We start from the raw sequence: 18,173 nt of genomic DNA on the forward strand, positions 1-18,173 counted from the left end.
TGTACCAAACCTGTTATATCTAAAATCTAAATGAGCTGTTTACTCTGCCATAACTTTGAATGACGCTATTGTTTAACCTCTTTCACCTAAAAAAAAAAAAAAAATGTATGCATACCCAACTTGCCACAATGATGCTATCATATATCTACGAAAATCGAGCCTGTTAATGCTGTTGTGGCGACACAGGCACTGTTGTAACTACCTGCATACCAAAAATAAAGAATAAAAAAAAAAAAAAAAAACAAGCAAAAAAAAATACACATAGATGCATGCTTGCATTCAAACACCAACACCACATACAAACACACCCCTACATTTACACAAACATACTCCATACACAAACATGCATTCATTCAAACACACAAACACAACTCAGTGCTAAATACGACTCTGCAAGCATGGGAAAATGGTTCCGCTACTGCGTTGGGAAGTGGAGAGCGTGATTGCATGTCAGGGAGTGGGGGTCAGGGGGCCCCATCAAATTCTTGCCCAGGGCCAAATCAATCTTAAAGACGGCCCTGCATAGCCTTACATATTACATGCGACAATATATGGCGCATTGACTTTTGGGGCTGGCATATATTTTTTTTCCAGGGCTGCTTTGTATCCCCAGTCCGGCCCTGCGTCTGGGTGCCGACTCCCACGACCCTTAACCCTGCAGGTGCAATTATTGCTGTTTTCATAAACTGCAATATTTACGTTGCAGGGTTAACTCCTCCTCTAGTGGCTGTGTACTAGACAGCCACTAGAGGGCACTTCCTTGTTTATAGCACACGAAAAGTGTGCTCTAGCATCGCTGGACGTTCTCACACTATGTGAGGACCTCCAGCATCGCTGAAATCCCCATAGGAAAGCATTGAAAGCATTTTTCAATGCTTTCCTATGGGGAGGTCTAATGTGCATTAGGTCTCCCCCGCAAGCAGTCGCGCATGCGCAATGAGTCTCCCCCGCCGGATGACGTCGGTGGGGAAGGAGTGTGGGCGGACCCTGAACCAGCGCCAAGGGACATCGGCGCTGGATAGAGGTAAGTCACTGAAGGGGTTTAAACCCCTTCAGCAACATGGGATGGGGGGTGAGAGGGAGAGGGGACCTGCAGTGCCAGGAAAACGGTTTGTTTTCCTGGCACTGGAGAGTCCCTTTAACATCTTTCTCACCTTTGCGGTCTCCGCCTCATGTTTCTCACCCTTTCTATCCATCTAGATGCCAATGGAATAGGGCCATCAAGTCCTCATGTATTGGTTTGTTATATTTTGCATTGCCTCTTCGATGTACAGTATCTCCAAAAGTGAGTACGCCTCTCACATTTTTGTAAATATTTTATATCTTTTCATGTGACAACACTGAAGAAATGACACTCTGCTACAATGTAAAGTAGTAAGTGTACAGTGTAAATTTGCTGTCCCCTCAAAATAACTAAATACACAGCCATTAATGTCTAAACCATTGGCACCAAAAGTGAGTACACCCCTAAGTGGAAATGTCCAATTTGGACCCAATTAGCCATTTTCCCTCCCCAGTGTCATGTGACTCGTTAGTGTTACAAGGTCTCAGCTGTGAATGGGGAGCAGGTGTGTTAAATTTGGTGTTATCGCTCTCACACTCTCTCATACTGGTCACAGAAAGTTCAACATGGCACCTCATAGTAAAAAACTCTCTGAGGATCTGAAAAAAAGAATTGTTGCTCTACATAAATGCTATAAGAAGATTGCCAAGACCCTGAAACTGAGCTGCAGCATGGTGGGCAAGACCATACAGCAGTTTCACAGGACAGGTTTCACTCAGAACAGGCCTCACCATGGTCGACCAAAGAAGTTGAGTGCATGTGCTCAGCGTCATATCCAGAGGTTGTCTTTGGGCAATAGACATATGAGTGCTGCCAGCATTGCTGCAGAGGTTGAAGGGGTGTCAGCCTGACAGTGCTCAGACACTACGCCGCACACTGCATCGCTGTATCACTGCATCAAATTGGTCAAATTGCTGAAGACAAGCAGGCTAAGGACATGAATAACTGGAACCATGTTCAGTGACCAATTATTGGGTTCAGATGGTGTCAAGCATGTGTGGCGGCAACCAGGTAAGGAGTACAAAGACAAGTGTGTCTTGCCTACAGTCAAGCATGGTGGTGGGAGTGTCATGGTCTGGGACTGCATGAGTGCTGCCGGCACTGGGGAGCTACAGTTTATTGAGGGAACCATAAATGCCAACATGTACAGTGACATACTGAAGCAGAGCATGATCCCCTCCCTTCGGAGACTGGGCCGCAGGGCAGTATTCCAACATGATTGCGACCCCAAACACATCAAGACGACCACTGCCTTGCTAAAGAAGCTGAAGGTAAAGGTGATGGACTGGCCAAGCATGTCTCCAGACCTAAACCCTATTGAGCAATCTTGTGACATCCTCAAATGGAAGGTGGGGGAGCGCAAGCTCTCCAACATCCACCAGCTCCGTGATGTCGTCGTGGAGGAGGACTCCAGTGGCAACTTGTGAAGCTCTGGTGAACTCCATGCCCATGAGGGTTAAGGCAGCACTGGAAAATAATGGTGGCCACACAAAATATTGACACTTTGGGCCCAATTTGGACATCTCTACTTTTGTTGCCAACGGTTTAGACATTAATGGCTGTGTGTTGAGTTATATTGAGTGGACAGTAAATTTACAATGTTGTACAGGCTGTACACTTACTACTTTACATTGTAGCAAAGTGTAATTTCTTCAGTGTTGTCATATGAAAAGATATAAAATATTTACAAAAATGTGAGGGGTGTACTCACTTTTGTGAGATACTGTATTTTACATGTACCAATTGTAACCACTGACAGTGCTACAGAATGTGTTGGTGCTTTATAAATAAAGTACAATAACAGTAATCATAATAGTGGCTTTGGTACTTAAAGTAATTTAGTGAAGTATAAGAAAAATCCAAGGTTTAGAGAATAAACCTTCTAGGACAGAAACAGTTAGGGGAAAAAGGGAATACAGAGTGCAACTTATTGCATTTGTACTGCAATAGATTCACACATACCTGTCCTTTGGCAAGACCCTCAAATCCATCATGAACTGCAAACATCCTGTGACCTTGAATGATGCCAATTCTAACTGTGGATCTCACAGCTGCATTCATTCCAGCTGCAGGGGCTCCGACATTCAGTATAGCAATATTGTAACCACTCTGCAATAAAAGGGACAATTAAGTAACAAAAGGAATACAAATTGTGCAGTGCTTTCTGTTTCAAGGGGAACAGTTACTTCCCAAGATTTTTAACACAATTTTAACGTATCCCCTACATTTAAGAAATATGCAGTCTAAAAAAAAAAAAAAAAAAAAAAAGAAACCCACAATTATGTATTTAGCTCTATCTGGATTTAAACATCTCCATCTTGGCTCCCTGTCAATCATTACTGTAAGCTCAGTCTTGCCTCTGTCAGTCTATGTTTAGTTTCCACTCCTCCAATGCAATGTGTGCCTAGAATGAACTGGATTGCCATGTCAATTGACAAAGCTTTAATATATATTTAAAAGAAAATGGAGCATCACATAAAACCGTTAGTACATGTTAAAGGGGAGACTCGATCTTTTATTTAATGGTGTGATTTACAGACAACTGATGGGTTTAGTAATTATGTGCAATAACTATAGAGGTCTAATTACTAAACAGTGAATTGCTGAGAAATGAGATGGGAATTGTATATTTCTTCTTACAGCCTACTTTCCAGTGTTTGAGGTATTGACCTTATGATGCCTCTACCTTTCCACCTATCTCTAGGCGCTAAAGGGAAGATATAAGGTAAAAAATGTTACTTTACACATAACAAGTAACAGGTACTGCCGGGTACCAGAAACAGAGGAAGCGTTAAAGTGTTAAGAGATATAACGCTCTTAATCATCAGGACATAATCTATAATATACATATATACATTCTTCAAATATTGGAAAGGAGTAGGCACTCGCAGGACTTTATTATGAAAAAGTAAAAAAGTTTTTAAGTCTTTCTCAAGTCTCGAGAAAGGACCACAAGTGGGTCCGAAACATTGACGCTGCACAATTAAAAACAGTTTAACTTTTTCATAATAAAGTCCTGCGAGTGCCCACTCCTTTACAATATTTGAAGAATGTATTATAGGTCCACTGTGGAGCACCAAGGCTGCTTGCTACATTATGTAAAGATTTTCATAGTTCTCAGAACTGAAAACAGTGAGTGCCTTCAATCTTCTATTTTTCCTATACATATACACACACATATACACACACCTTTTATATTTAACAAGAATTGTAGAGGAAATATATAGTTTAAAACCAGTAAGGCCTGGAATGACTATTAAAGATATGTAAACATAATACACTAACAAAGACAAATAATTCAGACTCGACAGCACATAAAAACCCAGACCGCTTTGACTCTATTTGGACATAACAAAATAGCTGACCAACGTAACACATCCAAGGGAGCAGACATATGAGGCACGCAAACATTCAAAACATGGAAAAAGTAACAGCCGCACAGTCTGTCGCAACACAGGGGACCTACCAAAGGCAGGACAAGCACGTTACACTACATCAACAGGACAACAAGAGGGTTGCTAGGATCAGGCATCAAGTGCTGTAGGCCATTCTATACAACCGCATAGTACGCTTAAGTGAATGTGGGTACAATGATATCGTCGTAACCCTACTGCATGACAGGTGAACGATTATTCTGAACCATGTTATACCTTGTCGAATGATGTAAACCAATGTCATATGGTACCAAACTGTGTATGTAATTCGTTGTGTCACGACAAAATAAAGAATAAAAAAACAAACAAAAAAAAAACAGACCGGAAGTTAGATTCTTAGGACCAGCACAAAATTCTACCTTTGTAGAAGGAGGCCTTATATGAGCCAATGTCCTGTAAACATTCCAGTTGTTTTCAAAACTCCTGTAAAACATAAAATGCAGTCACACAAAAGTTTGTAATGCAACATTGAGTAACAAGCATTGCTAGATGCTAGCATCTCCATAACAATCAACACAACAACATATCTGTACAAGTTAGCATTTAACCAGAACAGGTTTTATATAAAATTACTGGAAATTTAACTGACATAAAGTACAAAATAACTCATATTGGGGGGCGGGGCCTGACTCGCAAGCAGGCCAGACGTGTTTGCTTGGAACTCCTGCAAGAAAAACGTGAAATAACAAAAATAACGGGAATATAAACCTGCAAAAAGCTCTAAACCACGCACAGACCACTAGCAACCAAGAGGAGACGTTAAGCAGCTCAAACATCTCCGCAGGAACCAGCATAGACGCAAATCTGACCGAGTTACCTACCGGGGCAGCAGGCCTCCGGCCTAGGAGAGGCAGCCGATCTCCAGCCGGGTGCCGAACACCCTGAATAGACCTTCTTGGGCCCTGTCAACCCCCCCTTTGGACCGGTGGGGGATATCCCGGTCCCCGCTGGGATCACTACCGCAGCACCAGTGGTCCCTCGTCACTATACCGAGGCTCAGCTACCCGATACGCGGCCCACACGGAAGCACCAAGCCACTGTAGAGCAGCCTAAGATGGCCGCCCAGCAAGGGCCCAAGAAGCGGAGCACGCAAGCCCACCCACCCACGGACCCCTTGGGGGACTTCGATAGGCTCTGTGCGGGCCTATGGACTATACTGCATAACCGCGGGATAGCCTTCCACCGTGCGGTGAAAATAGTGGCCACGTGGATTCGCCCAGCAAGCAGACGCCGCCATTACTGGTACCCGCCACAGTCGTCCAGAAAAATCACTGGGCCGCACACGCACCAGCATCCCCACAAGCAGGCGAGGAAGCCCTGTAGCCCAGACACCGGTGCCTGCCCCCACACTCCTGAGAGCGGGACCGCTAACCCAGCCGCACACGAAATAGCCCCACCTGGAGTGGGAGCTGGCGCCCGACACGCCGCACCTCAGCCCCTACACGCTCCAGCCACAATCCAGGGAACCGCGCAGCAGAACACCGGTGCCCCTCTCCAAACGGCACTCACCAGCTCCAGAACCCCCACTTGGGGAGATAAGACCGACCGGAGCGGTATCGACCACACACGGGTCCCCGGAGGGGACCGACAGCACGAACTACCGCAGATCTTCACCTCTGCAGCACCAGCAATGGAGGACAAGTGGCACCTGCACCCCTACGGCCTCCCTACGCAAGGCATCGGCTGAGCAACCCACTGGACTGCTTACACCACGCAAGGGACCATCGCGATTACCACACCATGCGACAGACAGTCAGGGGCAAATTGGAGGAGAATCTATCGTGCAAGCGATTTGCATCCTCTGACTGCAATTACTGTTTTTTGCATTATCCTTTGCTTTGATATCACTGGCACACCTGCCAATATCCTGAATCATATGTTCAGCCTTTATAAAAACCGCGCCCAAACGGGACTGTGATATGCCTCTGGAAGGTATTGGCTGACCGGGACACTCGAAACGGTGGCGGTATTAATCGTCCCATACCTCATATTGTCGTTACAAATTACAGATGAGAACCCGTTGTTTTTGTGTTACCCGTTTACTTTTATAATATTCTCTATAACCTAATACTCAGAATTATACTAACCAGCGGTCCGCTATAGCGATTGCTTCTGCAGCAAATCATAGGCTGGGCTGGTTAATGTTACGTTATATTCTGGTCTTGTCCACCAACCATATAAGCCTAGCCCACAAACCTCACACTAGAAATGCCTATCTAGTATGTTATACATTTTTTTTTTTTTTTTTTTATGACAACCAGCCTGACTTAACTCTTAAAGTCCTAAAATGTTAAAACTGTGCAACTAACGACCGGCTAATGTTAATGTATAGCAAACATACATAATACGACTGTTAACACTCTGTTTTAAACATAACACTTGTTGACACTTGTTGATTTAAACACTGCAGCGAAATGTTAAACCGACATATTTACTTGTGAATAACTTGAGAAAGCTATAATTAACGACAAAAAATTTAAAAAATGAGGTATCGCAACTCTGGAAATGTAATCTAATTTTTGCGTATATATGTATCAACCCTATACTGTAATTCACTCAAACGTTTCCTCCAATTTCTCTTCCGTACCCCATCTTACATGCCTTTAATAAAAGAAAGATTGACAAAAAAAAAAAAATAACTCATATTAATTAAAAGTGACACAATGACATTTATAAGTAACAGGTGAAGTTTAAAATAGAAAAAGAAAATCAGGTATCCGAATAACATTCCTCTGCCACTGTGCATCACTATGGCATTTTAAATATATATATAACTTTGGTACAAAAAAAAAAAAAAAAGATACATAAGTCTAATGGAAACACTAGACTCAGGGGACACACTTAAGGCACCAAAACAACATCTAAATAAAGTTGTTATGCTGTCAGAAGGCTCACAGACACACTATTACCTCGAGGGGTTAAACTGTTCTTGAGCAAAGATGCCTCCCTAGCGCCTATCCTCAGATCTTCCTAGGAAGTGCGGATTGCCGCTCTGCGGGGCACTGCTGATTGGCTGAGAGCAGTCAGGTGACACTCTCAGCCAATCAGTGGCACTCCATGCTTCTTGAAACTGAAATTTCAGAAGCCGGATACCGACTGGGGGGACCTGAGGATCAGCGCTGAAGGCAACTTTGGCGTTAAACTGTTCGAGAATGGTTTAAGCCCTTTAGGTAAGAGTGCTCCCGAGAGCCTCCTGGCACCATAATTACTTTATGTATATGAAGTTGTTATGGTGCCTGGAGTGTTCCTTTAAGTGCTAAGCACTTTACAAATAATAATGATAAGCATTTACCTTCCTCTTAATTTGATAGCATCTTCAAATCTTTTCTCATTCATTGCTTGGGTCACATCCTTTGTCTGTTAAGAACCAAAATATAATATACAGATTATGTTAAGAACACACACGTTTAAAGGGACATGCACCACTTGACAATTATTTTTTAAACCAGTAAGCAAACACTTTGCAACAAATATACAAGCCAAAATAAAGCAAGAAAAAATTGGGAAAGTGTGTAATAAAAGAGAGAGAAACCCAATGCAGGAGCTTGCTCTACATGAATCACATCAGAACCCCTCTATTCTTTCCCTGTCAAATAGTTTAAGGTGAAGAGCTCTTAAAAATTTGAATCTGTTTAGTTTGGAAAAACGGCACCTGAGAGGGCATATGATAACATTATACAAATATATTTGGGGCCAGTACAATCCTTTATCTGGAAATCTATTTATAAACAGGGCAATACATAGGACACGAGGTCACACATTTAGGCTGGAAGAAAGGAGATTTCATCTAAGGCAAAGAAAAGGTTTTTATACAGTAAGAGCAATAAGGATATGGAATTCTCTGCCTGAAGAGGTGATTTTGTCAGAGTCTATACAGATGTTTAAACTGCAATTGGATAAATACTTGCAAAAGCATAACATACAGGGATATCATTTCTAATTAGTGGGGTAATAGCTGCTTGATCCAAGGAGACATCTGACTGCTATTTTGGGGTCAATAAGGAATTTCTTCCTAGTTTGTTGCAAAATTGGAAGCACTTCAGACTAGGTTTTTTGCCTTCTTTTGGATCAACAGCAAAAACCATATGTGAGTAAGGCTGAACTTGATGGACGCAAGTCTCTTTTCAGCTATGTAACTATCAAACCTGCCCACCTTTGTCATTTGAACAGATTGTATAATTTATGTTATGGGATATCTTTTTCCAGGCAGTGTTTGTGTTAATGCTGGACATTATAGAGGCCATCATGAGTATGTTCTGCCAGTTCCAAGTGTGGGCAATAACATATGGCATACTAAATCTTGTTTCCTAAGTGGAATTCAATTCAGTCAGGAAAAAATTCCAATAGAGCAACTTTTGGGCAAGGTGGAACTACTGGATCAGTTATAGGAGATGCCAGTTTAAATACTTTTTTTTCCCACAGAGGTGTCAACAGGGGACAAGGCTAGAAAATAGGACGGTAAGTGCCATGTACAATGCTTTCGTATAAGGAATCCTAATGCAAGTGCGAGTGGCGTGGGCGGAGCCTGATCCAGCACTGGATTCAGGTAAGTGACTGAAGGGATTTTAACAGGGGTGAAGGGGGGCAAGGGAGTGGGGCACTGTGGGAACCTATAGTGCCAGGAAAACGGCTTTGTTTTCCTGGCACCATAGTATCCCTTTAACACGGCTTTAGATGGGTGGTGAAGTTGGACACCATCCAAACCATCGTAGCACAGGGATACACAACCCATGACAAACATGATCATGTGCTAGTGTTAATAATATGCCTGTAAGACGGCAATGCCACTCTGAAAATTGTGGCATATTTGGAGGTCCTTATAAAAGTCTTGTCTAGGCAAAATCACATGCTTCCACTAGTTTCTGGAGGGAGTGAAGTTGGTTTTGAATCACCAGGTTAACCAACTTTCTCACTCCCAGCTCAAATTAGGTTGTCAGGCACAAACTGGGGATTCTGTATTTAATGTAAAAAATTGGGGTGTGTTTGGTAAGACTGCTGAGGTAGGAACATTTGCAGGTATGTAGACCCTAAATGGGCAGGGAGCAAAAATGGTCACAGGGATGGCCTGTGCTGTTAAAGGGTCTTAAATAGGTGCATGAGTCCCCATGAGGACATTATGGAGTCTTCAATATCCACCTATTTGCTTCATCCCAAGTAAGCAAATATCTGTACACATTAGCACTGCTACACTGTTTTGAGACACAGGAGCTGTAGACCACCCTTGATTCTAGGCTGACACATGCAGTGCCTTAGGATCAATTTTAAATACTTAAAACCACATTTTTTTTTTTACTTCTTTTGAACAGGAAATAGGAGCCAGTTGAGAACCCCTATTGGTATAGAAGGAGGTATAGAAATTAACGTAGGGAGTTATTCTGCCTAGCCAGGATCGCCCCATTTATTTTTTTCCCTTTTCATTAAGTCATATTAAATCTCTTTCTACTTTAGTGCAATGTTTAGGTCTAATAAAACAGTAGCATTCTTGGCCAGGTTCAAGGCCAAGTAAGAGTAAGGTCTTCTATCAACTCATACAGTTTTTTCAGCATCAAACCAGTGATCCAGAAAGGCCAACTTGCGTGGTTTGTGATTTAGAGATATTAACCCTGTGATTAGAAATGTGTGTAAATTGAAGGAGATACATTTGTAAAAAATATATTTATCCTTGATTGTTTTGTCTGTATTGGTTGTGTTTGAGCACTCACAAAATTTCACCAGCGGCATGCAGAGAATAAAACGAAAATGTAGATCGATTGATTGCAAAATGTATATACAACTTATTTGGCTGCTTAATGTGCACCGTTGACATGGTTGTGAGCTTTATATTGACATTACAGACTCTAGAGGTAATGCAATTTAGGTTTTACTGCTTGCTGTTATCATCACTGTATAATTCTAAAGGTCTGCAGAATATGTTGAACCCAAATATACAACATGCCAATAATAGTAATGATATTTTTTTAGAAGTAATTTGCTAAAGAGATGGATATTACATACCACTTGCACACATTCCATAAGTGGCAGACGGATTGCTTGATTACCAGATAAACTGACCACACAGGCTGGTGTATCAGATGTTCCTTCCAATAACGCCATGACAGCTTCAACTCCCATTCTGCTTCCCTAGCAAAGATAACAAAGTAGTTTAGAAATTAGTTTCACCAATAACCAATTTCAACACACCCTTTTAATCTTCGGTCATATGTAAAATATCTACTACACTGATACCAAGCTATATAAAACCATGTCATCATCAGAGACTGGTATCATATAGACTTACTACTTCTCATGTGGGAACTACAGGACACAACAGCGGATAATATCCCAGACACGGTCTATTACTCATTAATGTTCCACATTTTGTAGTTTCTGCTACAACATGTGAAAAGGTATAGAATATATGTGACAATCAAATTAATTTATTTTATTCACTGCAAGAAAGTTAAAGCATATTTGTTTCTTATTATTAATATAAATTTTACCACGGTGTGTAACATTATATCACAAGTATTATGTAGCTCTTGAACCATTTTTCTTGCCATATACAAATGGGTTGCTGAATGTGTTACTTGTGTTACTAGTGATTTGTATTAGCCTCTGAGGAACTAGACTCCAAAAGCCAATTTCCACTGGTTATCGTGGGCATTCTACTATAATTATATTTGTAGTTGTGTTTGGATTCTTCTTTTGCATAGCTGTAATCTCTCCAAGTATCTGCCGGGATGACAGGAGGGACAGATATTCCTGGATGAGAACCATACAAATAACAATAATTACAAATTATGATTTTAATGCACAGATTCATTTGTGGGGTTATAGTAATTATGTATATATAATTTACTACAAATTGGTCCAAACCCATATTGGTCGTCTTTATTTAGTTCACATCCTGTGTACGGAACACTGTGATATTCAAGATAAAGATCAATACATAAATCAGATGTGGGAAAATATCATATATGGATTTATATCTTGCGAGTCCAGTGGTACAAAATATCTAGATGGTATCATTAACATGTTTATTCTCCAACTTCTGAATTTTAATGAATTCAATGTAAATGGAAAGAACGATGGCTAAACAGCCGATATTGGAATCTTCAATTATATTGCTATAATCAAAGCTTGGCTATTTTTATTTGAATAATGACTATTGCCCTATTGTGCATAATTTATTTAGCCCCTGCCACTCCAATTGCTACTAAAACATGTTTAAAATAAGCTTTACTTATTTGAAATCCAGTGCCAGGGGAATCTCCCAGCACTTTCCACGCCACCTGCTGATATCTCAGCAGATGATGCACATTCCAAACAAACGTTTTTGATTGGACCATTTAACCAGTTTAGAGTGATGGAGGGCTCTCTGAGCTAGCAAGAGGAGGGCTAGTGGGTAGGGAGTTTGAAAATAAATAAAAATAAAAACATGAGCAGAGTGTAGACATAAGACTACCACTACAAGCTCTGCCCATAATCATAATCTTTTGCCAGGGTGCAGTGCGTGCTGATGAAAGACATAAAACATGCACAGAAATTACATTAGGCAGCCTGGAACAAAATTCAAGGCTGCCAATTTCACGTGTGCTGAGGGTATAAGTCGCCGCCAGCACATAAGTGCAAAAAACTGTGGTTGTGCAGTAATCCAAGCTGAAGAACTGCACAGCCAGATTCCTTCCTTCATGGCCATTTCAAAAAGCAGATGTGGCATGGATGTTGGAGTAACCCTCCTTTGAAACAAAACATCTTAAATATTTTATAAGGAAAAAGAAGAAAGTTTTTTTTCTGTACAAAATATTTTTTAAGACAATGGAAATACACACTCTAAAGAGTGTATTTCCCATGTCTTTGGTTAGAGAAGTATTAATTTATTTTTGCTTTTTGATCTTACTATTGTTTTTTTTTATCAATATTCTGGAAACAGGGTGAATAATCCTGTTTGTAGAAAAGCATACAGGACATGTTTTCACAAGGTACATACAGAAACATACTTTAAATAATAATTAGTGTATGGATTTTCCATAATTACAATGAAAAAAAAAATAATCCTTACCAAAATTCTATCAAAGGCTGAGGGCGTTCCACCACGTTGAACATGACCGAGGACAGTAACTCTTGTATCATAGCCAAGACGTTTCACAACTAGCTGTTAAGAATGTTGAAATGACATCATTAGACTAATTGTATAAATGAATCGGGTGGAAAAAAAGTAGTATATGTATTTTAAGTGTTGCAAAGAATAGACCATTGAGTGTTGGAGAAATATTTCTAGATTTCATTTGTTTGCATTATACCCTTTTACTACTTTCTATAATGCTAATTCTCATGATGTATCCGTTTCATATTTGCTTTAAAAAATAAATAAAATAAAAACATTGGCCTCATCTTCTGGCAGAGCTTCGTCATATTTTCAAGGATGAGGGGCTGGAAAGGGATTCATATATGCATGCAGGAATTAACCCTAATAAGGGATGACTGTGATTCTCTGGAATTCTCTATTTTACTGTAGAGTATCAATTTTAGAAGAAAGCAAAATTTAAGCACTATATTGACAAAAATATTTATAGCATTTAAAGTGTGGTTTGGGGTACAAAAATAAAACAATAAATTCAAGTGTTCATTAAAAAGGAACCCAAATTACCAAAACAACCTAATCATCTTATATAGTTACTATGCAAAAATATTCTTGATATGATTTTAACAGAAGTTGTGAATTTTGCCAGCTGTTTAGCCAGATGTTGAGGTTAGGTCTGCATCAAATATTCTATACACTACCCATGGGCTTTTACACCCAAGATGCACTATCTTGCACTTATCCATGTCAATGTCAACTTTCTGACATTCTCCCATTCAAAATAATAGTTGAATAAATGACTTGGGCCTTAATTTAATATTTTTGGATAAACATTTAAAATAAATTTTTCAACATATTAAAATATAAAATAAAATACCATACATACATATAACTATATTAATAAAATGTAAAATATTACAAAATGAAAATATTTTTGATAATATTAAATCACTTTAAAAGTTTATACACAAATATTAAATCATTTGGTAAGCTTCTTCAACAACATTAAAAAAAAAATACTAATCCAGGATGGCTCAATATTGCCCATATATCAATTCAGCTCATCAGAATTTTGGTTATGAAAACCCCCCACTATTACTCACTTCATCTGTAAATGAAATTAACTTGTGGTGACTGTCCCCTCCTCATTATTTTTTCTTTTTCCTATCAATCTCTTTTTTTTTTTGCTGGTGACTGAAGGAATTCAAAATCATGAGTTAAAATGAACATGCCAGGTCATTGTGTTTTTTGGTTGGTTAATGATTTTGCTAGATTATAGCTAGGGGTTCGGGAGTTTGACACATCACCTGATCGCCCCATATTCAGACTAACTGCAGTTCAGAGCAAAATAATCCCCAATTCTAGTGAATAATAATATTAAAGGCACTTACATTTTTAATATCCTCTGAAGTAATAGCATTTCCATGGACATCAATGGCTCCCTCAGCAACAATGATGATGTTTAATCTGGATCCACGGCCTCTAGTCTGAAAACAGTACTGCAATTAGGAGCTTAACCAGCAGAAGGTGCTCCAAGGCACTTAACAGGAAATTCGCTGCATTGGTTACATATAACAGACCTCAAAATGTAAAACCAAAAAACTTTTTACAAATGTATGACTTAGCTCCCCTGAGATTTGCAAACATTATCCTAGTGATCATATGAAGATATAAATATAACGTTACATTCTAGGTCAAATTTAAAAGTTGTGGCCAATGATCTGCAAATGAAATTGTACTTTTTAACTTTTTTTATTTCTTTTTTTATTAGAGGTTTCAGCTAAACTAATTAAATACCAGTTTAGCTACTTAGGTTGTAAATTTGCAATTTCTCCACAACTACTGAACTAGTGAATAAGCCTCTACGTGTAATATTTAATTTGCATCGATTACCTCAGTTAATCTTCTGCAGAGATGTTCCTCCCAGTTTTCCTCTGGTGGTGACTCTGGGATAAAAACCCAGTCTGCCCCACATGCAAGAGCTGTTACCAATGCCAAGTACCTAGATTGAGAATAATAGAAATATATCATCTTTTAAAGGGGAACTGTCACTTCTAGGAATTTTTTATTATGTCTACTTATCCCCTTTATTTAAAAAATAAATATTTGTGAGGTTTAAAATGTAAAAATCTGCAAATCTTTATCCTGCAACTGGTCGCTTTTATCTTAGCTCCCTGTCAATCATTGTTAAAAGCTCTGTCCTATGTACCCGACAGTCACTACAGTGAATGCATAGAAAGGAGAAGAAAAAAAAAAAAAAAAACTTAATAGTAAAAACCTAATTTCTTCTAATTGCAATGCATGCACTAGCTTCGCCTGGACTGTATTGGATCGTGAAGGCAAAATCTTTAACATAAATTTAAAAGCATACAGACCATCGCCTGAAGAAAATATTACAACAAGTTATAGGTGATGTTTAATGATGTAATTTCCAGGTAAGTGATGCCTTCTTCGATTAAATTAGCATATCTTGCAAAAGTATAACTACCTCTCAGTTTTATCTACATACACAGCGGATGTGCCATGGTTGTAAAAATAAACTATAGAACAAGCATAATCTGATACAACTGTCAAAGAATTCAGGTGATTCACAGAATATAAGATATGTGACCAGTTCATTGGGTGTTAGACTGCATATATGCCAGATATTGATGAGCTTCTGAAATCTGCCATTCACCTGGATGACACAACTTACCCACAGTGACGACCCATCACTTCTAGAACAAAGGTCCTTTGGTGACTAAAAGTAAAAATTTGATACAATGTTAGATAGCAGTAAATGAGTTGTAAATATATTAATTCTGAATTCTTAGTACAAACCCATTTAATTTTACAAACTATATCATTTTCAGTTAAGCTAGGGATGTTATTACAACACAGCTGCAATGTGGCTTTTCTTAAGTGGGAGAAAAGCATTGCAGAACAATTAATTTAAAGTCAGTAAATACATTTTGAACCTAGTTACTGTAACTATCATTTTGTGTGGCAAGGAGTAAGTCTTGGTGATTGACCAGTTTGATTTCTGTGGAATAAATAGTGGCTGCCATGCAGAGAATACAATTGCATGCATCTTGCATGTCAATTAGATTCATAAAGTCATATTTTTTTTAATTAATGCTGAAAATTTCATACTCCGCTTTCTATGGTCAGAAGGACCTCGTATCTGCTACCACTAAGCATAATTTAGTTTTGAAACAATTCAGAGAGCCATCATGTTAGGTTTTATGAATGCATACTAACGTTTGCTTATCTGCATGTTTTGTTAAGCAGATAACATAGAAACATAGAATGTGACAGCAGATAAGAACCATTTGGCCCATCTAGTCTGCCCAATTTTCTAAATACTTTCATTAGTCCCTGGCCTTATCTTATAGTTAGGAAAGCCTTATGCCTATCCCATGCATGTTTAAACTCATTTACTGTGTTAACCTCTACCACTTCAGCTGGAAGGCTATTCCATGCATCCACTACCCTCTCAGTAAAGTAATACTTCCTGATATTATTTTTAAACCTTTCTCCCTCTAATTTAAGACTATGTCCTCTTGTTGTGGTAGTTTTTCTTCTTCTTTTTTTTTTTTTTTTTAAATTCTTTATTTTTGTTGTGGAGGAAGTCTCCACTGGTTTTGGTGGTAAACATACAATCATCCAATACAGGGTAAAATGTAAACACAACTTAAGTCAACATTATACATAAGTCATTCTTTTATGATCATGTTGGCATCTCCAGTGTGGGCGACGATGAGATAAGGTAGTATGTTATAGCAATCTACTAGGGCTCATAGTGAACAGTTTGGTACAGCATGCTATTGGCTATAACGGTTTTAAGGTACATCATGCCGTGCAGCATTCCAGCGGCACGTAAGGGTTCTGGTTTAGCCCGTTGGTTTGCCTTGCCGGCTGCTCAAGCGGGCCTGATAGTACAGCGCGCTATTAGCTTGTGGGGGCCTATGGGCGTCTACGTGGGCCGACATAACCGTGGTTGAAGCGGGCCTATAAGGGTCCAGTTGATATAACCCATTGGTCACTCTCGTAGGGCCATAGCTAACTATTCGCTTGTGTGAGTTTTAAGGTGACCATTTGGTACATCCCGGTGGGAAGTCTCATATAGTTAAAAGCATATCACCCTGGTAGTGGACACTAGCGACTCATGTGGAGCCAAGGTAAGTATATGGGTAGATTTTGGTATTAACTCTTATAGAATTTATTTGTACTCCGTGGCGGGCAACGCGGGTGACTTGCAGTAGCCTCGTTGGTATCACCTGTTCGTAACTCTAGTGGGTTGGGGGTAAGTACAGCAGTGGGGCATGTTGGATACTCTTGGGTAGTTAAATTAAGCAATTTGACAGTATGGGTGGGCGGTTCATGCGAAGTTGAAACAACACTTTCCAATGTACACATTAGCCTCTCAAGTATGGTTAACATACACACAATGTTGTCAGCATTCGTGGGGTTAAAATAAGCACTTTGATGAGGAACATGTTAACTACGCTCTAGGTATTAAACTATATATACATTGGTGGGCCCCATTATCAGTTTTATAGGGATGAGGTGTACCTCTTGAAATCACTTATCAGTAACATTAGTGAGGCTAAATTGTTGGTACACGGTAACAGTTATGGGGAATTGAAGATAGTCACATCGGTGGAGTGTGTGAGCAACCATTGTGGGGCTGAAGGTGAACTCTCCATCACCTCTGAAGCTATGGTTGCTCAGCTATGGGGTAGAGGCAGTCAGTATGGCCACCCGGAGAGCAGTGGGGTAGGTAAAGTTCAGAGAGCTCGAGGGGGACAAAAATAAAAATGAAAATAAAAATAGTAATAATTATGGAGTCAGTCTCGTGTGAGATAACTGGGCTTAAGTCCCACCTGAGCCTCTGTGTAGTCCTTTCCATCACCTTGGTTGTGGTCCCCCCTCTGGGTTACCTATCTTATGGAGGGTACCGGTGAGTGGGTCTCCGTTCCGCCATCGCTGTGCCAGGGTTTTCTCTTCCTTCGATGGGATGTTTGCGTGTTTGTGGCGTCTGGTGCTCTGCGGGTAGCAGCCGTGGAAGTTGGAGTTTCCCCAAGAGGTCTGTTGGGTCTTCCCCCGCGGACAGCGACAGCACTGTGTCTCCATGCGGTACCACCAGTGTACCTAAGGCGCCCCATCTGTACTTTACTCCATGGTCTCTGAGGACCCTGGTGACCGGCATGAATCTGTGTCTTTCCAGCAGTACTGCAAATGGCAGGTCGTCGAAGATTTGCACTCGGCAGTTTTCCACAGCGAGGGAGGGTATGTTCCGCGAGGTGTTCAGTACTGCTGCTTTCACTGCAGCGCTCCGCGTGACTGCTATAATGTCCCTGGGAGCGTCCACAGGGGCTGTAGCGGCCTTCCGAATCCGAAATGCCGAGGCTATAGGCGGTAATCCGCTTTCTCCCCTCACATCCATTATCGTGGCCATTTTGTTGGCGAACTCCAGCACCGACTCAGGTCCCACTGTCTCCGGCACCCCTCTGATGCGGATATTTTTCTTACGGTGCCTGGTCTCAATGGCAGTGACGGTGCGTGTGAGTTGCTGGAGCTGTTGTGAGAGCTCTGCCACGGTTGCTCGGGTCTCTGTGAGGCTGGTGTCCCT

General features: G+C 40.4%; 1 protein-coding gene across 2 annotated transcripts in view; it reads right to left on the reverse strand.

Annotated features, from left to right (window-relative positions):
* PFKM (phosphofructokinase, muscle) overlaps positions 1-18,173 on the reverse strand; it is a 103,422-nt gene that overhangs the window by 22,249 nt on the left and 63,000 nt on the right. For both annotated transcript variants that reach the window (XM_063428165.1, XM_063428167.1), the window contains exons 8-15: positions 15,255-15,299; positions 14,453-14,561; positions 13,951-14,046; positions 12,539-12,631; positions 10,492-10,617; positions 7,790-7,854; positions 4,857-4,920; positions 3,026-3,172 (exon numbers count right to left, since the gene is read on the reverse strand). In XM_063428165.1, the coding sequence (XP_063284235.1) occupies positions 3,026-3,172; positions 4,857-4,920; positions 7,790-7,854; positions 10,492-10,617; positions 12,539-12,631; positions 13,951-14,046; positions 14,453-14,561; positions 15,255-15,299 (745 nt within the window). The remainder of the gene's footprint in view (positions 1-3,025; positions 3,173-4,856; positions 4,921-7,789; positions 7,855-10,491; positions 10,618-12,538; positions 12,632-13,950; positions 14,047-14,452; positions 14,562-15,254; positions 15,300-18,173) is intronic.

Source organism: Pelobates fuscus, chromosome 1, assembly GCF_036172605.1.
Source record: "Pelobates fuscus isolate aPelFus1 chromosome 1, aPelFus1.pri, whole genome shotgun sequence".
Classification (NCBI taxonomy): domain Eukaryota; kingdom Metazoa; phylum Chordata; class Amphibia; order Anura; family Pelobatidae; genus Pelobates; species Pelobates fuscus.